Source organism: Panulirus ornatus, chromosome 34, assembly GCF_036320965.1.
Source record: "Panulirus ornatus isolate Po-2019 chromosome 34, ASM3632096v1, whole genome shotgun sequence".
Lineage (NCBI taxonomy): Eukaryota > Metazoa > Arthropoda > Malacostraca > Decapoda > Palinuridae > Panulirus > Panulirus ornatus.
Window position 1 is genome coordinate 1,457,045 of NC_092257.1, and position 25,097 is coordinate 1,482,141.

The 25,097-nt window shown below is 43.3% G+C and overlaps 2 protein-coding genes across 8 annotated transcripts in view; one reads left to right on the top strand and one right to left on the bottom strand.

Annotated features, from left to right (window-relative positions):
• Positions 1–25,097, top strand: part of LOC139759747 (L-asparaginase 1-like) — a 96,507-nt gene that overhangs the window by 918 nt on the left and 70,492 nt on the right. For all 6 annotated transcript variants that reach the window (XM_071682183.1, XM_071682178.1, XM_071682182.1 and 3 more), the window contains exons 2-3: positions 18,644–18,959; positions 20,926–21,046. In XM_071682183.1, the coding sequence (XP_071538284.1) occupies positions 18,870–18,959; positions 20,926–21,046 (211 nt within the window). In that variant the 5' untranslated portion in view covers positions 18,644–18,869. The remainder of the gene's footprint in view (positions 1–18,643; positions 18,960–20,925; positions 21,047–25,097) is intronic.
• Positions 21,063–25,081, bottom strand: LOC139759749 (uncharacterized). 2 transcript variants are annotated; one of them, XM_071682185.1, is made up of 2 exons: positions 23,755–25,081; positions 21,063–22,767 (listed from the first exon to the last, which is right to left on the bottom strand). In XM_071682185.1, exons 1-2 carry the CDS (start codon positions 23,820–23,822, stop codon positions 21,483–21,485), a joined length of 1,353 nt encoding a protein of 450 aa, XP_071538286.1. In that variant the 5' UTR covers positions 23,823–25,081; the 3' UTR covers positions 21,063–21,482. The 2 variants fall into 2 exon arrangements, with proteins under 2 accessions (XP_071538286.1, XP_071538287.1); XM_071682186.1 differs by lacking the exon at positions 23,755–25,081 and adding an exon at positions 23,121–23,366.

Consider the following 25,097-nt stretch of genomic DNA (forward strand, 5'->3'; position numbering starts at 1 on the left):
GCTGATTTTTTTTTCATTGCATGTTGAGAAGATTGTGCGACTAGCCAAGTCAGAGTGTGGCGGTCAGGCTGTTACCTGAGGATGACGCATATGGGTACTGGTGTTAACGATCCAAGGATAGAGGATTTGGCTTTTTGTGGAAGGTGATGATGGAGCCATGGTGTGGTGGATGATGGAGAGGGAGCGGTAGTGGAGAAATTACTTCCCTTTGAAGATAGTAATAACTTCAGAAGTAAGAGCTGACAATATGTATATTTTGATTATTGGTTTCTTTACTGTTGCTATGGGCGCAAGATTCCGTAATTCCCCCTTGATTTTTTTTTTTTTTTACTTAAGTCCACCGAAGAAAAAGAGAAGTATGATGGTACATTCTAGAGTATAGTCATTTGTGATGTAGGGGAAGGCATGTGTGTAGTAGGGACGGTCTAATCCGTTAGATTAGGTCAAAGGTAGCATAATCGTAGCCATCTTAAGGATCGTTTAATAATCTTAAAAGTTGGGTTTCAAGGCCCAAACGCCTAACTGTAGGTTAGTGCTCGTCGTATATGGTTCTGGAAAGACCTAAGAATTTCCTTAAAATGTGCAGGTGTTACTTCCACGAAGGGGATTAAACAACAGCAGATCACACACGTGAAGCACTGATTCTAGAACATACGCTGGAAAGATAAACAGAAGCTCCAACCTTTCGACTGTATTTCAAGTCGGATTTATTTTTTTGTCGTGTTAGATGTTGACACTGTGATCATTGCACCTTGCTTGTGGATGCCTGCCAGTACCTGGAGGTTCCAGCTGCGTCACCCTCGAGACTCCATAGCCACCAAGGAGTCGAGTCAGACCAGACCCTCTTTGATTCGTGGGTGTCAGACTTGAGCAACTTTACTTCCCGGTTTCATAAACATCACTGTCTCTGGTGCATGGTGGATCATCATCCCAGAAAAGTCACCGGTGTCATAACCAAGTCTGGGACCTGCGTATGTCCAGCCCAGCCACCAGCCGCAGGATAACTGATGGCTGATAGCGTTTCACCATCATGCAGATGTGTCTGGGGAGTCACAGAAATGATGAGGTGACCTTTCACCTTACCCTCAAGGATCAGTTTAAAGACCCGACCATTACACTGTTGTATCCAAAGATTTTTTTTTTTTTTTTTTGCGTGTGAAAGTTCCGGGGAAAAGCCTAAAAATATTCAACTGTCTGAGATATTCATCTACCATGTATTGTTTCTGCAGCTACTGTGTTTAACACCACGCATACGAATTAGCCTGAAACTAACGTACTGAAAGCGTGAATAAATGACGTACACGCAGTGTTGATCACAAATTTGGAAGGGCTTCGTCAGTAGCTGGCAATTAGGTCAGTTGTAATGATCGTTCGTGACATTTTACCGTGATGTTTGTCCTATAGTAAAATTATGCGAGTGTACGTGGATGGTAATGATTGAGTTTTTGGAAACTTAGACCAGGGAAGCAAAACCAGCGTTGACAATATTTTGAAGGACTTATTCTCTCCCATCTTTCGGAACAGATCTGTGCTCACTTCACCATAGAGGGCTGCTGAAACGTCTGAACGTTCATCACTGTTCATCTCAGAGACACCTGGGACTGCTGGGCCAGGCATAATGCTTGTACATTGTACTAATTATAGCAGAAGCGAGTTACATCTTTATGCATGAAAGGAGAACACTGTAGGGCCTTGCCTGTTATGTAATGTGGAGATAACTTCGACGGAATGACAGACAGCAAATGATGAAGGGGATCATGGAAAATAACATAGATGTTAGGGGCGCGGATCTATTTAAACTACTACAGGTATGTCAGAGGCGCATGGCTGTTTAACCTACTACAGGCGTGTCAGGGGCGCGGCCGTTCGAGTGACCTACTCCCGGCAGATATGTGGTGCAACAGAGGAAGACTTGGAGGTTTCCGTAAGAAGGAAGAGAATGAATTTTCTCAGGGTGTATGTAGCCAGAGAGGCTACACAACGTACACTGAAACCAAATGCAACAACCACCTTGGTAGACCAGGTCCTTGGCAAGGAACCATGGTTGCTGACAGAGTGCGAGGGTGAAGAAGAGCCGCAGAACAGCGTCAGGAATAACTGTGTGATCAGTGGGTCACTCACTAATCATTATGATGTACATGACGGCACGATCGTTATATATGATGGCATGACCTTTGACTTAATTCTTGTAGTGCAGGAAGAGGCGTAGGGCTGAGAGGAAGCGTGATGTGCTAGAAGGGGGCGTGGTGGAGAAGGCGAGGTACAGGGAGGGGCGCGATGCAGAGGGGGGATTGGGGACGTGTGCTGGCAGGCAGGGATGAGACATAAATACACAGTATAGATGTGTGGGGTAGGGTGGGGGATGGGTAGAGAGTAGTTCTTGTCTGAGAGGGAGGTGCCTGGGGGCTGGGTTGGGGCTAGGCCTTGGGAGGGTGCACGATATGGCGCCATGCCAGAGTTTGGGTTGCAAATTCTTGTGTTCATGGACGAGCAACCCGAATATAAACAGTGAAGTAAATCAAAATGGAAGTTTTGATTCGCCGATGAGTCATTGTGATGCAAAAATTCACCTGAACAGTCACAAGTTACTACTAAGTTTGGTAGAGGTAATAGGACAACAATGGTACCATGTATTTAGAATTGTAAATCCTTGAGCAGAAGGTAATGATAGGCCATAGTACTTAACGGTTGTACCGTCTTCAAGGATTTAAAACATTTTAAGAAGTGCGATTTTTTTTTTTTTTTTTTTTTATGTTGGAGGCTCCAGTCACGGACAAAAGTCCACATCAAGGCCGGGCCTTAATTGAAGTAAAGAGAGAGGGAATAACAGAGACAAGATAAAGTTTACGATTTTTGGGGATGTGAAAAACCTGTCTTTTAAGATGTGGCAGGTCATAATGGTTGGGAAAGATGTGAGAGGGTAGACTGTTCCAAAGCTTTGAGGTGCAGGAAAAGAAACGGTTATCAAAAAGTCTGTCCTCGAGTTGCAATCGGCCAGACAGTAATCATGTGACGCAGCAGTTTGCCGAGTATTGCGTGGTCTAGTTTGTAGTGGGGGCACACGAGCAGCCAGCTCTCGGGAGCAAACGAAATAGAAGTGGGTCAAGTTTTGAAAATAGACTGGGAGAGCTTGTAAGTCGGAACACTTTCGACTCATCAAGTAAGGATACAGAGCTAGAACCACCCCAGATGTGAGAGCAGTACTCCATACAGGGTTATATCAGTCCATTGTATGAATGAAGCAAGAATTCAGAAGAAAAGAAATTTCAACATTTAACTAGGACTTCCAATTTCTTAGAGGCTGACAGCTGTTTCTGTAATGTGAGATTTCCAAGATAGAGTGGATGTTGCAGTAACAACAATTATGTTCGAGTCAAGAGATGGAATTACAGAACCGTCAAAGGGGTGAGGAAATGTGTAAGGAATTTTCGATGGAGAGATGGGTAGAAACTGGGTCTTGTTGGCATTAAACAACCAGATTTCGTCTACCCCACTAGATACCCTGTCCGAATCCGAGATACAGATTGAGAGGAGCATAATTGAAGGATAAGGAATGCAGAGTTGAATCAAAATCGTATGAGTGCATTTGCTATCGATATAGAAACAAATTACATTACATCCTTTGGTGAGACGTATTCTGCGGTTTGATTATGGTTTACGGCCGATCTTGTTTGTATCCGATTTCACATTAAGGGCACCGTAGATGCTAGCTTTGGTGTGTAGATGGGTTGATAGCCACTCAGGCCTATCCCGGCGCCTGGATAGCAGACCACATTTCAGTTGCTGATTAAGTAGTTTACTCAGTAATTGGTGGCTGGTTTGTGTTGTGGGTGGCAGTGGCATGTGAATTCATTGAACTAGTATATATGTTAGATACATCCTCATTCAATGATATCGAGGGCGGAAGACCAAGAAATGGGAGTCGAACTGTAACATCAAAATATATCAGCGGTACCAGCGTCCACTGTTGATCTGTTGAGTGCATAGAGTACATACATAAGAGTACGCATAGTACACATAGTAAACAAGTAACAGGAGACCTGTTGGCCCGTCGCAAGTTTATCTGCTGAACCAGCCACCTTGGTGTCCACGGTCGTTCGTGTATGCGGAAGTACACACCTTCCTACTGCGGCAGATCCATTGATTATAATACAAGAGGCGGGTGTGGGATACTGCGACACAGAGCGGGTAGGAAAAGACCAGTAGCTAAAAAATATCTTGTTTCAGGGCGTCACCTTCTCTGGCTAACCTCGTCTAATACCTCCTCATCTGTTACCTTTTAACAGGGTAACGGAAAAGAAATAACCGAAACACATTAAAGAAAAAAAAAATGCAGATGGAAGGGAACGTAGAGGCTGTTACCATGGAAGGGGTTGCTGATGCCATGAACGTGCCTTGCATGATGAACGCCTTGCGCCACCTAATTGCGTCAAGACGATGAGCAGCCCCTGGCCCTAGAAGAACTGGTCTTAGAGAAACAAATATGTGTGGACCAGAGAAGTGAGGAGGGTGGCTGTCTTGCCAACTGACCTGTTTGTTTATATTGTCGACATCAGCCACTCGCATGTGTTTCTGTTGGGACGTGTTGGTAAAGCCTTGCACCTTCAGCTGGGAAGCTTTGGTCTGTCGTACCTCGCATGCCATTCACCTCGAAATCATGATTCCTCCGGATACTTCACCTTCTTAGAATCGCCAGAAGTGAAGTCTGAAGTCACATTCGTATGAATAACTAGGTCAGTATATCGTATTGACAACCTATTTTTTAAAAATACATCTGATAAAACTGACATATCAGCGTTAACTGTCGTGTTTCATAATCATGCAATCAGACCCGTCCCGAGCTAGAACTAGCCTAACCAGTTTTGAACTCAAGAATGCAGTCCCACCCTTCTCATGCGATCTGCCCATTACCAAGAAGCACGCCTTCTGTCCTTCATAAGAATATACTGATAATTATGAATAGCTCTGAATATACTGATAATTATGAATAGCTCTGAATATATACCGCTTTAGTAAAAGTGTTTAAAGTTTACATATTGTGGTTATTTGTTGAACCAAAGGTAAATGGAGAAATCCGTCTTAGTGAAGCTTTTGTGAGACCCACAGATGTTGGCTTCTTGATTATTCCTGCACTGGTCTGTATGCTGTTTGGCTGATACTGCTACTGCCGCTATAAAGAAGTGCCATATTCGCTCCACGTTCACGTATACCCATTTTCCCCAGAAACTCATATTTTCTTAGAAATCTGTTGACACTTTCCTTCTTCTAGAACCCACTTAGTGATGTTTCCCAGTAATGAGCCATGCCACATACTACTGGCCTAAATGCCTGCATCACGTGATTCATGCGTGACCTAAGGTTGGTAACTTAAGGATCGTGTGATGTTTGTTTCATTCTCTGCACCGCTAAACATAGAACTCTGTACTTCCTAATGTTTTTCGCAGAAGCTACATGTTGTTCCTCATTATACGGTAGGTTTTCTGTTTCCATTAAAAAACTCTTTAAGAGTGACTTTCCTCTCTGTTACTCATCCTTTAATTTTTTTCTTTGTTATTCACTGAAGGTCTGGTCTCGAACAGGACTTATGAAATTTGATTTGAGCCTACAGTGTGTGTGTGTGTGTGTGTATGTGTATATATATATATATATATATATATATATATATATATATATATATATATATATATATATATATTTTTTTTTTTTTTTTTTATACTTTGTCGCTGTCTCCCGCGTTTGCGAGGTAGCGCAAGGAAACAGACGAAAGAAATGGCCCAACCCCCCCCCCCCCCATACACATGTACATACACACGTCCACACACGCAAATATACATACCTACACAGCTTTCCATGGTTTACCCCAGACGCTTCACATGCCTTGCTTCAATCCACTGACAGCACGTCAACCCCTGTATACCACATGACACCAATTCACTCTATTTCTTGCCCTCCTTTCACCCTCCTGCATGTTCAGGCCCCGATCACACAAAATCTTTTTCACTCCATCTTTCCACCTCCAATTTGGTCTCCCTCTTCTCCTCGTTCCCTCCACCTCCGACACATATATCCTCTTGGTCAATCTCTCCTCACTCATTCTCTCCATGTGCCCAAACCATTTCAAAACACCCTCTTCTGCTCTCTCAACCACGCTCTTTTTATTTCCACACATCTCTCTTACCCTTACGTTACTTACTCGATCAAACCACCTCACACCACACATTGTCCTCAAACATCTCATTTCCAGCACATCCATCCTCCTGCGCACATCTCTATCCATAGCCCACGCCTCGCAACCATACAACATTGTTGGAACCACTATTCCCTCAAACATACCCATTTTTGCTTTCCGAGATAATGTTCTCGACTTCCACACATTTTTCAAGGCTCCCAAAATTTTCGCCCCCTCCCCCACCCTATGATCCACTTCCGCTTCCATGGTTCCATCCGCTGACAGATCCACTCCCAGATATCTAAAACACTTCACTTCCTCCAGTTTTTCTCCATTCAAACTCACCTCCCAATTGACTTGACCCTCACCCCTACTGTACCTAATAACCTTGCTCTTATTCACATTTACTCTCAACTTTCTTCTTCCACACACTTTACCAAACTCAGTCACCAGCTTCTGCAGTTTCTCACATGAATCAGCCACCAGCGCTGTATCATCAGCGAACAACAACTGACTCACTTCCCAAGCTCTCTCATCCCCAACAGACTTCATACTTGCCCCTCTTTCCAGGACTCTTGCATATATATATATATATAGATATATATATATTTATTTATTTATTTATTTTGCTTTGTCGCTGTCTCCCGCGTTAGCGAGGTAGCGCAAGGAAACAGACGAAAGAATGGCCCAACCCACCCACATACACATGTATATACATACACGTCCACACACGCACATATACATGCCTATACATCTCAACGTATACATATACATATATACACATGTACATAATTCATACTGTCTGCCTTTATTCATTTCCATCGCCACCTCGCCACACATGAAATAACAACCCTCTCCCCCCTCATGTGCGCGAGGTAGCGCTAGGAAAAGACAACAAAGGCCACATTCGTTCACACTCAGTCTCTAGCTGTCATGTAATAATGCACCGAAACCACAGTTCCCTTTCCACATCCACATCCACAGCTCCTTTTACTTGGGGTTTACACCACGAATGAAAAGTCACCTTCGGCAAAGCTCTCATAATGAATGAGTATAGAGTGTTTATGCTTAGGTTTCCATTGCTAGGTTTGTTCTGCTTCGAGCATAAACGTCAAGTGGATGAAGATCCCCGCGTGAGTGCAAAAGAATTAAAAGAACAAATCCTACACTGCTCTGTGATCGTTCGTGTAGGACAGCGCCGCTTACACACCAGGACCTTAAGAGCCGGAGCTGCAGGCTACGTCCAGTAACCTGTAAGTGCCAGAAGAAAAGTGGCCCTTTTTGCCAGAAATGTGTGCAGTGTAGGATACGGCGGCTATTTTCAGAGGAGTCTTGTGAAGTGAAGTGACGTGGCCGGCCATTGCGGGCGTTTGTACAGTCGACCAGGCTGTGTGATACACTTGACCCAAGTACATCGTAATCACTGTAAAGTTCCCTGCATCAGTCGTGGTACGGGATTGTTTCGATTATTGGCTTAAGGACTGTGCAGTGGAGTAGTTCAGTGACTGGATTAGAATCCCATTGAAAACTTGTGGGCGCTTATGAGAATGAAATTACGTAACGAGGATGCTTCGTCGCTACCTAAGCTGGATGCGGCCATTCGTAAAATCTGGGCAAAGGTGGGCCTTAATTGGCTTCGGAACCTTCCTGATTCAGTTCCTGGTCGTTTCAGGAAGTGTTTGAAGAGGAAATGGAAACCAATGAATTACTAGTTGGTGATGAATAGTTTTCGTTCCTTTTAGTTTTGTTTGTTTATCCACGATGGTTGTGCTGCAACCACTCGCGCCTACTTCAACGTGTGTCTGTGTGTTTACAACTGGGTCTTCAAGGAAAAATGCTTGCTTGTGACCAGTTTTTCATTTAGAAAGTATGATACAGGAATGGAGGCTTTTCAGCAAAACCGCCACTACAAATCCGTGGCTCCTGCCCTTCACAGTCGCCTTCTGCGAAACGCAGGAAATGCTAGGGCAATATTCGTTACCTCATATTCCCAGGAATGCAATATGTGGGGAAGACCCACAGATGGGGGTGGAGGGAGTAAATATAATTGTGATGCGGTGTTAACTATTCAGGGTAAGGGTGCGACGTTATTAGACGACGTCATACTAGGCTGCTATGCTTGATGGGCTGTGAGGAATGGTATCCTTGGCTCATATCTGTTAAAGATAGGACGCGCGCTTGCTGTATCCAGGTCGGTAGGACTGGTTGTTAGTGGAATTGATGAAAGATTGAGAGGAATGGAACCCCAAGGTGTGAGTGTGATCCGAGGTTAGATTAGGTTATCTTAAATCATTATTACTTGTGACGTATTAAAACTGCAGACTTCCATCAAGGTTACGAGATGTAATACGGGTTGTCGGAAATCCCTGAATGTTGTGATTAAGATTTCCGTTCTCGTAAGTTCGTGAGAAGTAAAGTTAAACGTTTGGTGGAAAGAATCAAAAGAAAAAAGGAATCCTTCTAACAAACTTTGGTAAGGTAGTTTACATTTGCTGTTTTGACAATACGAAGTGTATCAATATGGTAGGTAGAATAGCTCGAGTTTATAGTTTCTTTTATGAAGACTTTTTGCACTCAAAATTTTAACAAATGAACTATCTGTCAACATTCCGTACAATAGACGTGTTTACCTTCCCTTGCCGTTCAGCTGATAATGATTAGCCGGAAATTTCATCCATCCCGTGGCAGTGGGAATACAGCTGTAAATAAAAGGAAATGAATACGTAGATGTGAATGTAGTCACACCAACGGATAGGTAGATAGATGATGGATGTCGCGGTTGATAGGCTGAGAAGTAGTATTATAGTGCCCATCAAAAGGCAACATTGTAACACAGCAACTGTAACGTCTTACGTGTCGATGATCGGCTGCCGATGATTACTTATGTTTTTGTTATAAATTTCTGTATAATTCACGACTATCGTTGTAGGAATTCCTGACAACATAAAATCTCTGTAAAAACCCATTATCTACTTTTGCATACTTCTGTGATGGGTGATAGAGAAAAGAAAAACAGGATGAACAGACGGCAAGGTAGTCAAGCATTCCGCAATGAGCGACAGGTGTTAGTTAAGTTTAGCTCACGTTTCGTTTTATTTCAGACTCCGGTCATTCTTTCTGAACCAGCCACAGCACAGTCAGTCTTGAGTTTGTGGTTCACACTATCTTTCCTCTGCATCGTGTATGTATTACTATGAGGCGCTTTGTTTTTATTTTTTTCGCCTTCCATCAGGCTTCAGGTTTTGGGAACTGGTGTATGAGTGTTTTCCTGTGCTGTAAACTCCGTGTAACCATAGGCATCGGTAATGTAAGTAACCAAGATAATGCTGTGTTCACTCTGGCACATTTTCAGTATAAAGGTTCCTTATTTCTCTGACGTCAGGAACATAAGACTATTATGGAGGGAGTACATAACATTGCTCTTATTACTGAATGAGGTTCATATTCAAGGAATCATATAAGAGAAAAAGTTTAAATCACCATATGTAAAACCTGAAAATTTAGTTTTGATGTTTACTGACAAGTTTGTACGTAATGTAGGTAAATGGTTCGTTTATATACTATTGCATGTAGGTTAGAAAATTTTGCCTTACATTTTACAGACATGTTCATAAAGTTAATAGTATTTCTTACTTCCTTACATCTTTTAGGTATGTTTCGTAAGGAAGAATAATCGTTAACTTCATCCATCCGCAAGACTGTTAGTCGACGTCAGTTTGGCCAATAGTCGTTTCAGATTAGAACTAGTTGATATTCAGTGCAGTGCCATTCTTCAGCCTAACTGATGACTAATCGTCAGTCGAATATATATATATATATATATATATATATATATATATATATATATATATTTATTATTTTTATTATACTTTGTCGCTGTCTCCCGCGTTTGCGAGGTAGCGCAAGGAAACAGACGAAAGAAATGGCCCAAACCCCCCCCCCATACACATGTATATACATACGTCCACACACGCAAATATACATACCTACACAGCTTTCCATGGTTTACCCCAGACGCTTCACATGCCTTTGATTCAATCCACTGACAGCACGTCAACCCCGGTATACCACATAGCTCCAATTCACTCTATTCCTTGCCCTCCTTTCACCCTCCTGCATGTTCAGGCCCCGATCACACAAAATCTTTTTCACTCCATCTTTCCACCTCCAATTTGGTCTCCCTCTTCTCCTTGTTCCCTCCACCTCCGACACATATATCCTCTTGGTCAATCTTTCCTCACTCATCCTCTCCATGAGCCCAAACCACTTCAAAACACCCTCTTCTGCTCTCTCAACCACGCTCTTTTTATTTCCACACATCTCTCTTACCCTTACGTTACTCACTCGATCAAACCACCTCACACCACACATTGTCCTCAAACATCTCATTTCCAGCACATCCATCCTCCTGCGCACAACTCTATCCATAGCCCACGCCTCGCAACCATACAACATTGTTGGAACCACTATTCCTTCAAACATACCCATTTTTGCTTTCCGAGGTAATGTTCTCGACTTCTACACATTCTTCAAGGCCCCCAGGATTTTCGCCCCCTCCCCCACCCTATGATCCACTTCCGCTTCCATGGTTCCATCCGCTGCCAGATCCACTCCCAGATATCTAAAACACTTCACTTCCTCCAGTTTTTCTCCATTCAAACTCACCTCCCAATTGACTTGACCCTCACCCCTACTGTACCTAATAACCTTGCTCTTATTCACATTTACTCTCAACTTTCTTCTTCCACACACTTTACCAAACTCAGTCACCAGCTTCTGCAGTTTCTCACATGAATCAGCCACCAGCGCTGTATCATCAGCGAACAACAACTGACTCACTTCCCAAGCTCTCTCATCCCCAACAGACTTCATACTTGCCCCTCTTTCCAGGACTCTTGCATATATATATATATGTATATATATATATTTATTTATTTATATATTTATTATACTTTGTCGCTGTCTCCCGCGTTTGCGAGGTAGCGCAAGGAAACAGACGAAAGAATGGCCCAACCCACCCACATACACATGTATATACATACACGTCCACACACGCACATATACATGCCTATACATCTCAACGTATACATATACATATATACACATGTACATAATTCATACTGTCTGCCTTTATTCATTTCCATCGCCACCTCGCCACACATGAAATAACAACCCTCTCCCCCCTCATGTGCGCGAGGTAGCGCTAGGAAAAGACAACAAAGGCCACATTCGTTCACACTCAGTCTCTAGCTGTCATGTAATAATGCACCGAAACCACAGTTCCCTTTCCACATCCACATCCACAGCTCCTTTTACTTGGGGTTTACACCACGAATGAAAAGTCACCTTCGGCAAAGCTCTCATAATGAATGAGTATAGAGTGTTTATGCTTAGGTTTCCATTGCTAGGTTTGTTCTGCTTCGAGCATAAACGTCAAGTGGATGAAGATCCCCGCGTGAGTGCAAAAGAATTAAAAGAACAAATCCTACACTGCTCTGTGATCGTTCGTGTAGGACAGCGCCGCTTACACACCAGGACCTTAAGAGCCGGAGCTGCAGGCTACGTCCAGTAACCTGTAAGTGCCAGAAGAAAAGTGGCCCTTTTTGCCAGAAATGTGTGCAGTGTAGGATACGGCGGCTATTTTCAGAGGAGTCTTGTGAGTGAAGTGACGTGGCCGGCCATTGCGGGCGTTTGTACAGTCGACCAGGCTGTGTGATACACTTGACCCAAGTACATCGTAATCACTGTAAAGTTCCCTGCATCAGTCGTGGTACGGGATTGTTTCCATTATTGGCTTAAGGACTGTGCAGTGGAGTAGTTCAGTGACTGGATTAGAATCCCATTGAAAACTTGTGGGCGCTTATGAGAATGAAATTACGTAACGAGGATGCTTCGTCGCTACCTAAGCTGGATGCGGCCATTCGTAAAATCTGGGCAAAGATGGGCCTTAATTGGCTTCGGAACCTTTCTGATTCAGTTCCTGGTCGTTTCAGGAAGTGTTTGAAGAGGAAATGGAAACCAATGAATTACTAGTTGGTGATGAATAGTTTTCGTTCCTTTTAGTTTTGTTTGTTTATCCACGATGTTGTGCTGCAACCACTCGCGCCTACTTCAACGTGTGTCTGTGTGTTTACAACTGGGTCTTCAAGGAAAAATGCTTGCTTGTGACCAGTTTTTCATTTAGAAAGTATGATACAGGAATGGAGGCTTTTCAGCAAAACCGCCACTACAAATCCGTGGCTCCTGCCCTTCACAGTCGCCTTCTGCGAAACGCAGGAAATGCTAGGGCAATATTCGTTACCTCATATTCCCAGGAATGCAATATGTGGGGAAGACCCACAGATGGGGGTGGAGGGAGTAAATATAATTGTGATGCGGTGTTAACTATTCAGGGTAAGGGTGCGACGTTATTAGACGACGTCACACTAGGCTGCTATGCTTGATGGGCTGTGAGGAATGGTATCCTTGGCTCATATCTGTTAAAGATAGGACGCGCGCTTGCTGTATCCAGGTCGGTAGGACTGGTTGTTAGTGGAATTGATGAAAGATTGAGAGGAATGGAACCCCAAGGTGTGAGTGTGATCCGAGGTTAGATTAGGTTATCTTAAATCATTATTACTTGTGACGTATTAAAACTGCAGACTTCCATCAAGGTTACGAGATGTAATACGGGTTGTCGGAAATCCCTGAATGTTGTGATTAAGATTTCCGTTCTCGTAAGTTCGTGAGAAGTAAAGTTAAACGTTTGGTGGAAAGAATCAAAAGAAAAAAGGAATCCTTCTCACAAATTTTGGTAAGGTAGTTTACATTTGCTGTTTTGACAATACGAAGTGTATCAATATGGTAGGTAGAATAGCTCGAGTTTATAGTTTCTTTTATGAAGACTTTTTGCACTCAAAATTTTAACAAATGAACTATCTGTCAACATTCCGTACAATAGACGTGTTTACCTTCCCTTGCCGTTCAGCTGATAATGATTAGCCGGAAATTTCATCCATCCCGTGGCAGTGGGAATACAGCTGTAAATAAAAGGAAATGAATACGTAGATGTGAATGTAGTCACACCAACGGATAGGTAGATAGATGATGGATGTCGCGGTTGATAGGCTGAGAAGTAGTATTATAGTGCCCATCAAAAGGCAACATTGTAACACAGCAACTGTAACGTCTTACGTGTCGATGATCGGCTGCCGATGATTACTTATGTTTTTGTTATAAATTTCCGTATAATTCACGACTATCGTTGTAGGAATTCCTGACAACATAAAATCTCTGTAAAAACCCATTATCTACTTTTCCATACTTCTGTGATGGGTGATAGAGAAAAGAAAAACAGGATGAACAGACGGCTAGGTAGTCAAGCATTCCGCAATGAGCGACAGGTGTTAGTTAAGTTTAGCTCACGTTTCGTTTTATTTCAGACTCCGGTCATTCTTTCTGAACCAGCCACAGCACAGTCAGTCTTGAGTTTGTGGTTCACACTATCTTTCCTCTGCATGGTGTATGTATTACTATGAGGCGCTTTGTTTTTATTTTTTTCGCCTTCCATCAGGCTTCAGGTTTTGGGAACTGGTGTATGAGTGTTTTCCTGTGCTGTAAACTCCGTGTAACCATAGGCATCGGTAATGTAAGTAACCAAGATAATGCTGTGTTCACTCTGGCACATTTTCAGTATAAAGGTTCCTTATTTCTCTGACGTCAGGAACATAAGACTATTATGGAGGGAGTACATAACATTGCTCTTATTACTGAATGAGGTTCATATTCAAGGAATCATATAAGAGAAAAAGTTTAAATCACCATATGTAAAACCTGAAAATTTAGTTTTGATGTTTACTGACAAGTTTGTACGTAATGTAGGTAAATGGTTCGTTTATATACTATTGCATGTAGGTTAGAAAATTTTGCCTTACATTTTACAGACATGTTCATAAAGTTAATAGTATTTCTTACTTCCTTACATCTTTTAGGTATGTTTCGTAAGGAAGAATAATCGTTAACTTCATCCATCCGCAAGACTGTTAGTCGACGTCAGTTTGGCCAATAGTCGTTTCAGATTAGAACTAGTTGATATTCAGTGCAGTGCCATTCTTCAGCCTAACTGATGACTAATCGTCAGTCGAATATATATATATATATATATATATATATATATATATATATATATATATTTATTATTTTTATTATACTTTGTCGCTGTCTCCCGCGTTTGCGAGGTAGCGCAAGGAAACAGACGAAAGAAATGGCCCAAACCCCCCCCCCATACACATGTATATACATACGTCCACACACGCAAATATACATACCTACACAGCTTTCCATGGTTTACCCCAGACGCTTCACATGCTTTGATTCAATCCACTGACAGCACGTCAACCCCGGTATACCACATAGCTCCAATTCACTCTATTCCTTGCCCTCCTTTCACCCTCCTGCATGTTCAGGCCCCGATCACACAAAATCTTTTTCACTCCATCTTTCCACCTCCAATTTGGTCTCCCTCTTCTCCTTGTTCCCTCCACCTCCGACACATATATCCTCTTGGTCAATCTTTCCTCACTCATCCTCTCCATGAGCCCAAACCACTTCAAAACACCCTCTTCTGCTCTCTCAACCACGCTCTTTTTATTTCCACACATCTCTCTTACCCTTACGTTACTCACTCGATCAAACCACCTCACACCACACATTGTCCTCAAACATCTCATTTCCAGCACATCCATCCTCCTGCGCACAACTCTATCCATAGCCCACGCCTCGCAACCATACAACATAGTTGGAACCACTATTCCTTCAAACATACCCATTTTTGCTTTCCGAGGTAATGTTCTCGACTTCTACACATTCTTCAAGGCCCCCAGGATTTTCGCCCCCTCCCCCACCCTATGATCCACTTCCGCTTCCATGGTTCCATCCGCTGCCAGATCCACTCCCAGATATCTAAAACACTTCACTTCCTCCAGTTTTTCTCCATTCAAACTCACCTCCCAATTGACTTGACCCTCAACCCTACTGTACCTAATAACCTTGCTCTTATTCACATTTACTCTTAACTTTCTTCTTCCACACACTTTTCCAAACTCAGTCACCAGCTTCTGCAGTTTCTCACATGAATCAGCCACCAGCGCTGTATCATCAGCGAACAACAACTGACTCACTTCCCAAGCTCTCTCAACCCCAACAGACTTCATACTTGCCCCTCTTTCCAAAACTCTTGCATTTACCTCCCTAACAACCCCATCCATAAACAAATTAAACAACCATGGAGACATCACACACCCCTGCCGCAAACCTACATTCACTGAGAACCAATCACTTTCCTCTCTTCCTACACGTACACATGCCTTACATCCTCGATAAAAACTTTTCACTGCTTCTAACAACTTTCCTCCCACACCATATATTCTTAATACCTTCCACAAAGCATCTCTATCAACTCTATCATATGCCTTCTCCAGATCCATAAATGCTACATACAAATCCATTTGCTTTTCTAAGTATTTCTTACATACATTCTTCAAAGCAAACACCTGATCCACACATCCTCTACCACTTCTGAAACCACACTGCTCTTCCCCAATCTGATGCTCTGTACATGCCTTCACCCTCTCAATCATATATATATATATATATATATATATATATATATATATATATATCCCTGGGGATAGGGGAGAAAGAATACTTCCCACGTATTCCCTGCGTGTCGTAGAAGGCGACTAAAAGGGGAGGGAGCGGGGGGCTGGAAATCCTCCCCTCTCGTTTTTTTTTTTTTTTTTTTCAATTTTCCAAAAGAAGGAACAGAGAAGGGGGCCAGGTGAGGATATTCCCTCAAAGGCCCAGTCCTCTGTTCTTAACGCGGGAAATGGCGAATAGTATGAAAGAAAAGAAATATATATATATATATAAATGTAGGTTTGCGGCAGGGGTGTGTGATGTCTCCATGGTTGTTTAATTTGTTTATGGATGGGGTTGTTAGGGAGGTAAATGCAAGAGTCCTGGAAAGAGGGGCAAGTATGAAGTCTGTTGGGGATGAGAGAGCTTGGGAAGTGAGTCAGTTGTTGTTCGCTGATGATACAGCGCTGGCGGCTGATTCATGTGAGAAACTGCAGAAGCTGGTGACTGAGTTTGGTAAAGTGTGTGGAAGAAGAAAGTTAAGAGTAAATGTGAATAAGAGCAAGGTTATTAGGTACAGTAGGGTTGAGGGTCAAGTCAATTGGGAGGTGAGTTTGAATGGAGAAAAACTGGAGGAAGTGAAGTGTTTTAGATATCTGGGAGTGGATCTGGCAGCGGATGGAACCATGGAAGCGGAAGTGGATCATAGGGTGGGGGAGGGGGCGAAAATTTTGGGAGCCTTGAAAAATGTGTGGAAGTCGAGAACATTATCTCGGAAAGCAAAAATGGGTATGTTTGAAGGAATAGTGGTTCCAACAATGTTGTATGGTTGCGAGGCGTGGGCTATGGATAGAGTTGTGCGCAGGAGGATGGATGTGCTGGAAATGAGATGTTTGAGGACAATGTGTGGTGTGAGGTGGTTTGATCGAGTAAGTAACGTAAGGGTAAGAGAGATGTGTGGAAATAAAAAGAGCGTGGTTGAGAGAGCAGAAGAGGGTGTTTTGAAATGGTTAGGGCACATGGAGAGAATGAGTGAGGAAAGATTGACCAAGAGGATATATGTGTCGGAGGTGGAGGGAACGAGGAGAAGAGGGAGACCAAATTGGAGGTGGAAAGATGGAGTGAAAAAGATTATGTGTGATCGGGGCCTGAACATGCAGGAGGGTGAAAGGCGTGCAAGGAATAGAGTGAATTGGAGCGATGTGGTATACAGGGGTTGACGTGCTGTCAGTGGATTGAATCAAGGCATGTGAAGCGTCTGGGGTAAACCATGGAAAGCTGTGTAGGTATGTATATTTGCGTGTGTGGACGTGTGTATGTGCATGTGTATGGGGGGGGGTTGGGCCATTTCTTTCGTCTGTTTCCTTGCGCTACCTCGCAAACGCGGGAGACAGCGACAAAGTATAAAAAAAAAAAAAAAAAATATATATATATATATATATATATATATATATATATATATATATATATATATATAGATAGATAGATAGATAGATAGATAGATAGATATTGCAAGAGATCTCAGTGATGCACGTAATCTAATATAAAAAACAGGAAAAAGAAAGGAAAAGTTCCCAAGTGCACTTGAGTGTAATGATTACATCGTCAGGGGTGATACAAGAATGAGATAGAATATAGAACAGTCATTTGATATACAAGGAAGAGACGTAGCTAAGACAAGACGGTGCACTTGGGAATATATCATCTTTCATTTTCCTAATTATATATATATATATATATATATATATATATATATATATATATATATATATATATATATATACATAATAAAACATAATAAAACATAATTTTATCCCTGGGGATAGGGGAGAAAGAATACTTCCCACGTATTCCCTGCGTGTCGTAGAAGGCGACTAAAAGGGGAGGGAGCGGGTGGCTGGAAATCCTCCCCTCTCGTTTTTTTTTTTTTTTTTAATTTTCCAAAAGAAGGAACAGAGAAGGGGGCCAGGTGAGGATATTCCCTCTAAGGCCCAGTCCTCTGTTCTTAACGCTACCTCGCTAATGCGGGAAATGGCGAATAGTATGAAAGAAAGAAAAGATATATATATATATATATATATATATATCAACCCAGCACAACATGACACAATATCCTTGCTCAGTCCTTGTAAGTTTAATCAGTAGGTTTGATTGCATTAGTAAGTTACGTAAAGAAATGCGTCTTCCATGGAGTACTGAAATTTCTCATAATTCATCGTTTGTGTAAGATCGTCAGAGGTGATATGTATATTGCACAAATGAGAGAAAATAAAACGAATGCATTTGTATAAAAACTATGGTGGAATGAAGTGATATGTAAAAATATGTAAAAATTATTCATCGTAGTTATGATATCGTTAGATGTTATCAAATTTGTGTCAATCTTACGACCTATGTGGGGCGAGGCAAATCAGTGCACACACACACACACACACACACACACACACACACTGTGTAACGATTTCTGGTTCTAACCTTTCATTACTCGCATGTCGCAGCGTACAGTATCTAGAAACATAAATGAACCTTTATAGCTTGAATTTACATGACGGGCGTAGCTTCATCTGGGTCCCAGAAAACAACTGTGATTGTTAGAATCATAACCGTTCCTGTGAATGTAGACGTTGCACCCAGTGTTTGATATACGGGATCGAGCACAGTACAACGGAAATGTCTCTCTTGACAGCATTTGTGTCATTAGCTCTAAAAACCCTAAGATAACTCCAGCAAGGCTTGCTTATCGATCCATACCTTACTCGTCAGTGACGCAGTTTTAAGCATATGCATTACTAAGGATATGAACATTGTGTTTTAGATGTATGGAAAGAATTTCTGACCAGTTTTTTTAATACACAACAGCCAAGAATACAGACAGCTGGGCGACCTTTTCCACCGCATGAGAACCCTGTCCAAGGAGAGGCAACTAAAAGAGTACGAACGGCTTGGAACAGTATGAATCAGAGTGAAAATTAGGAGCCGAGTGACCTCAAGCTGACCTTCCTGACTACTTCCTGACGCATTTCGTGCTCTCCCGGGTCACCAGGAGCCTCCACTCAGTCGTTGGCTGTTAAGTGAAGCTACACCAATGATCCGGACAATTTCCTCCACTTCGTCGCTGGATGAGATCAGTGCCAGCTATGACGTGCCCGTGGTGGACCCCACGTCTGTGCCTAAAGTAAGTGATCGCTTTGTTGAAGTATATTTGAACTGAAATGATGTTACTAAGGCTATCTTTAGGTAAGGCCAGGATAGACGTGGGTACTATTGGCGCTTTGGCCTATCTGGAAATGTTAATCATGTGAACTGTAAAGCTTGTGGCCAAAGAATTGGACACACTAGACACTGTGTTTTAGAATGTGATAGTGTAAGGGATATGTCTGAAATCTTGCATGAATTATCCCATATTATTAATAACAAGATACTTGAAATTTTGTTTCCACTTTTCGTATCTAGTCTGTAAAACTTAAGATCTTATATGAAAGAATATATATATATATATATATATATATATATATATATATATATATATATATATATATATATATATATATATATAACCAGTGATATTAGCCCACTGGGGTCTAACAAGGACCCTTTTTTCGTTCCTGTTTGCATGATGAGACCATGGGGTGCACAAATGAGTTTGCCGAGTATACCAGCGCAAATCAGATCAATAAGCCTACTAGTGCAGTATACACTGATGGTGATTGATAACTTTTTCAGTATGGTGGATATTGAAGTAACGTAATCAGAATACATTTTACGAGTTATTATGAGATCACTTCCGTTCTCTCTTATAAAAAATAAACTTGGAGTAACTTCGAAGTTTAATATAATGGCGAATGGGGATTCTCATACTTAAACTGATTTATGCAGAGTGGAGACTGTAGAATTGCAGTTGAATTTTCTTGTAAATGAAAATATCACAGCTTTAGGAAATGGTGAAAATTATGTAAGAGATAGGAGATTGGAATGAGCTTCGCCTAGAAAAATTTTTGTAGGAATGAGAGTGGTGTTGGATTTACATAAGATGTAGTAATCACTCGACATTGTTACAGACTTTGTTAATAAGGATTTTAATGGTTGGTGAAGTTAGTTATGTGATTGCAAATGCTGTATGGATAAAGGACAAAAGAATTTAAAGGAATTTCGACAGTAAACACGATCATAAACCTGCAGTGTAAGATTAGATAAGCTGATTAAAGGACAGTATTGTGACTGGTTAATGGATTAATGTCGGTATATACTACCACATCAGGTATGCAGGTGTGGTTAGCTATGTGATCGTTGTTTTTATAATTTAAGAATATGTGAGGCTTTATAATTGTAGGACCGAGATACTGTTGTGTTTGAAGGGGTAGGATTTGAAGTAGAACTTTTGGATACGATGATGTGACCCTTTGTTTATGATGGCGTGACCTTTAATGGGTCGTTCCATTGTTCTGAACGAGTTAACATTATAAGAAGACTAGAAAGTACAGACATTCCGGATCTGGCCTTCTTAACCAATAATGGGGAAGTGGCCAGTAATATATGCTTTTGTTTTGTTTTTTTTTAGTTTGATAAGACCTTTTTAGCGCCCTCAAGAACATTCAGACAAACCGCTGAATTCTGTGATCTTGGGGAAGCAGGGTAGAGGAAGAGTTGGGTGGTTGGAGGGAAGCAGTAGGCGAGGCCATGGCCGTGTAACAGTTCTTCCTAAACATCTCTTGGGTCTCGCTAGGAGCAGTGGCTTGCCTTGTGGCTCCCTCCCTCACAACAGCTCTTACCTCCCTCCCATCCATCCCTCACACCACGTACTCCTCTCCCTCTACAAACCTCACATCCCAGCCAGTTCCTTGCCTCCGCCTGATCATACAGTCCGCACACGTTCTTCTCGTCCAACTGGGATGATCCATCGTGTTTACCACCTTTTTACCATGCATCCCACCCCCTCCCCCTTGTTACTCCATTTCCACATGTGGTACCCCGTTACTCCACCCTTACATGTGGTACCTCCGTTACTCCACCCTCACACGTAGTACCTCCTTATTCCACCCCTGTTTATTACCTAGTAAATCCAGTTCCTTAATCTGGTAACCCCTTACTCCACCACCCCAACACGCACAGACGTACTGACCAACTAGGTTGCGTCATTACAGATACTGTATGGTCACAAGGCGTCGATCGAGTCCCTGGTGGACGTGGAGTGGTTGCAGGAGTCTCGTGTCCTGGTCCTGTACACAGGGGGAACCATCGGTATGGTCAGGAACGAGAGAGGAAGTAAGTAATAATACACTTTACTGTAGCCACTCTAAATTCTAAGTCAGCACACCTGATGTTAAGTACACTTAAATCTAACAGAACTTATCAGCTACGATACATGATTCTAAGTACAAGTAATTTTGAATGTACTCGATATGATTCAGATCCACTTGATGAGGTCAATACCTGATTCTAAGTAACTGCACTTGTTGTGAACATTATAGAGGATGTGGTGAACATTCATTTATCCAGATGTAGTGGCGATGCGTTTGGCTTGACCACGACTGCTAACATTTCCAGTGTGCCACTTTTTCCCACAACTGTACCTCCCCCACAGTCTCATTCTGCTCCCCACACACGCGTCACATCTCCCCACAGTCTGGCACTACTCCCTACGTGTGTTGTGGGTGGTGATGGTGGTGGTGGGGGGGGGGGGGAAGGTTGTAACGTGGCATCAGGTAGCACAGCAGTGATCGGTAGCGAGGCCGAGGACATCGTTGCAGGCCAGGTTCCAGAGCATGTTGGCGGCAGCGTCCTCGACGTCTCTGCCGGCGTGCTGGAAGTCTTGACAGCCCCAGGTGGCGGGCAGGAGGGGCACGAGGCCCGCCAGGTGGAGCGCCCGGCACTCCGACATCTGCCGCAGCGTCAAGATGGTCCGTGAGTCCCACAGCCACACCCCGGCCCGGTCTAGCCTCGCCCACGAGGCCCGGTTCATCATGTCCAGGGCCGCGTTGGGCACTCCTCGTCTGGCCAGCCACGCCTTGATTGGGCCGTGGACGTGCCACAGCACGCGCGTGCGACGAGCCAGCGTCTGTAGGATGGGCGTCATCACGTGCAGCGTGTGGAGGAAGTCACTGACGGCGTCGTCCTCTGGGGACATGGAGGTGTCCCAGAACCCAGACGTGACGTAGACAATGTCAGGGATGGGGCCATCCCTTGGACCCGACGACCCCGACGCCCAGGCCTCCAGCAAGTCCCGAGCGCCCTGACGTGACACGTCCTGCCCGTTCCTCTCTTGCTCTAGGAAGGCCGACCAGTGGAGTCGCAGCTCCAGCCCCTCGCCCAACACCGGCACGTTCGCCTTGGTTTTGCTGTCAAGGAAGGCGAGCGTGGCGTCCAGGTCTTGGTGCTCCCCTTCCAGGCGGTACCCCAGGCGGTGCATTGTACTGCGGATCATTTGCTGCATCGTGTTCCGCACGCGGGAGTCACCGACGAATGCGATGCGCAGCGGGGCGGCCCTGTGGCTACGGTAGTGACGTGTGCACGCCAGGACCTCAGCCGGGGTGTACAGGTGGACTCTACACGTCAGGAAGGGCAGTGTCGTGGAGGCTCGACTGACTTTAAGGTCAGCCTCGACCTCCTGCCCGCTGGTGAGGTTTATCCTGAACACCTGTGGTAGGTACCGCGCCAGGGTGGCCAAGCTGGGCATCATGAGCACGTCCTGGCGCTTGCGGGCCCTGCCCAGTGAAGCCACAGCTGAAGCCCAGGCCGCGTCCCCGGGCCGCATACCGGCCACGGCCTCCAGCCCGCACGCCCCCACCGTGAACAGTGACTTGCATTCACAGTTGTCCGGTAGGAGCGCGGGGACCTGGCCTTCTACGTTCTCTACTGACGTGTTGCTGTGAGGTCCTTGAACATCTGCAACCGCCTGGGTGACGTGGAAGCCTTGAGGGGCCATTATCGTCGCTCTCCAGTGGAACACAGCCAGTAAGGAGCCCGCCACTACCCACCACCACTGCCTGCAGAACAAATAAGTCATTATGATGAGTCACGCGTCTGGGGTGTGTGATTTGTCTGTATGTTTGTGACTCGCGTCTGTATGTACCTCTGTATTCCATCCCCACTGCCTCATTCTGTACCGCTGTAAGTTTTACAAACGTTTTCCTGTATTCAGCCTTTGTCCCAGCACCTTTGGTATACATACTGCCTCTGTCAGAGCATCTCTGATGTAGATACTGCCTCAGTCCCAGCACCTCTGGGATACATACTGCGTCTGTCCCAGCACCTTCGGCGTGTAAACCTTAACCTCACTAGAAAAAAGACTATAAAGGTTCATTCAAGTATTCATAAACAGGCATCTAGATAAACTTACCTTTATCAAGAGTAGTGAATAATTACTGTAGAAGTTGAGCGATTAATGTGGGTAACATAATAATCGTTAACTCTTTTCGGTGACTAACTGTGAGGATTTAAACGTGTGTTATGATTGGATGATGTCCATCTGTCTGCCTGCTCGAGGTTTGGAAGGTTTCGATCACAAGTTACGTTTACGAACCTTCGTACACTGGTCAAAGATCATGAGCTGCGAGAAGCATATTACAGAACAGAATGATGAGATGATGCAAAGTGTGGCTTTGTGGAGGAGGAAAGATTGACCAAAAATGTCTCTGGTCATGAGGAAAAAACAGAAAATAAAGTTCCAAGCGGGAAAAAGTAATGATATTCCATGCTACGAGTCTAAAGCGCAAATATCTTTATCTTAAGAATTATTGTCCGGTTAGTTTATTAATATAGTTTGTTATCTCTTCCCCTTAAAAAAAATCATACATTGTTAAGAGTTTCTAAACATTCGAAGTAACGAAATCATAGATATGCCATCAAGTATCACCAGTAAATCTGCTTCTTAAACTCACATGCGGAATTTTGGAAATTATTTTGATTTCAACCTAACACTACATACATAAGCATGAAATGGCCTTAGGGAAACAGAACCTTGGAGCACATACCAGGTTATCAGTGATCTGAAGGTTTGTATCCGTGCCCTTACAGGTTTTCCAGCCTCGGCGTCTCTCATAATGAGGTGGCACGTTGATGTTATATCCCTAGCACGATTTTAAGATTTTTTTTAACGTTACACATGACCTTGCTTCATCCTTTGTCTTCCAATGTGAATACTCAGGCGAGTCATGAGTGTTGGCAGGACTAACACTTCACAGCTTCACACGTCACAAGCGATGCCAAACGCCAATTTTTTTGTTGTATGATTACATAGCAGTAACCATCGTCTGATTTCACTTGCTGTGTAATATTGAAGAATAGAATAAAAAATGCAGTAAAATTCTGCATGTAATTGTAAGAAAATAAGGCACAACAGAGTAGTTGTGTTAGTAAGGAAAAAGTAACTTTAGAGAATTACCAATGAATATTGTATGAGTTTTCCTTATTAGTGTTGGTAAATATTAACTTCCGTACACTTAATTTCTTGACCAACCTAACGATCCATAATCTGTGATATTCTCGTTAAACACGCAACAATGAATTACAAGTTTACATAGATAACATGCTTTCGTGTCTTGTTGCTGCTGTTGGCTAGCCGTTACGCTTTTGACCTGCCAGCTGAACATCCCGCCACCTCCCACTAGTCTAAGGGACCTCATGCCACTCGCCTTACACTCTAAGGGGTACTTCTACTTTCTTTACCTCAGCTCTTTGGTCTAAGCCGCCTTATGTCTTCCATTTATTATCCTTTTCATATCCGTAATATCCCTCGATTCATATATGCCTACCCCATCGCTACCCATGCTGTATGGTATATCTTACCTGTATTTCCTTGTCTGTCTCGTCTCTCTCATATCTGGCACTCAAACCACACTAGCCATCTCTCACGGAGCAGCTGACAACACCTGACATTGTTTATTCCGTGGTAAAGCCAGGCTACGCCTTCTCTTCAGCCCTGCCGTAGGGCAAAATCTCTCCGTACGTACTCATTGGTAGTGACTCTTTGTCTTCCCCCTCCTCACCCAAACGCTGTGACTCTCGATTCTCTCCAGAGATGCCACAAAATAGTCGAATACAGTGAGGCGAAGCTTGGATCTGCCTTCGCCTGCCTCTACGAGCGTCGTAGATTTGGAACGCATGTTGACGGTGTTTCCGTAATGAAAATACTTTCGTGCTCAAGGATCGTACAGATGTGCTCACATGTTCAACTCCTGCCTTTTTATAATGACTATGTTGTCCTGTTAACACCTCTCGCATGAACATCAGAACTCACCCCAGGGTTACTGGTTGATTATTTTTATAGTTAATCCTCACTTTCTCACTAGATGATGGTAGGATGTTCGTTCTCGTC

Coding starts and splice junctions, on each gene's coding strand:
- LOC139759749 (XM_071682185.1), bottom strand. CDS start 23,822: ATGAGAGACGCCGAGGCTGGAAAACCTGTAAGGGCACGGATACAAACC. Junction 22,768..23,754: donor TTCAGATCACTGATAACCTG/GTATGTGCTCCA, acceptor TTTGTTCTGCAG/GCAGTGGTGGTGGGTAGTGG.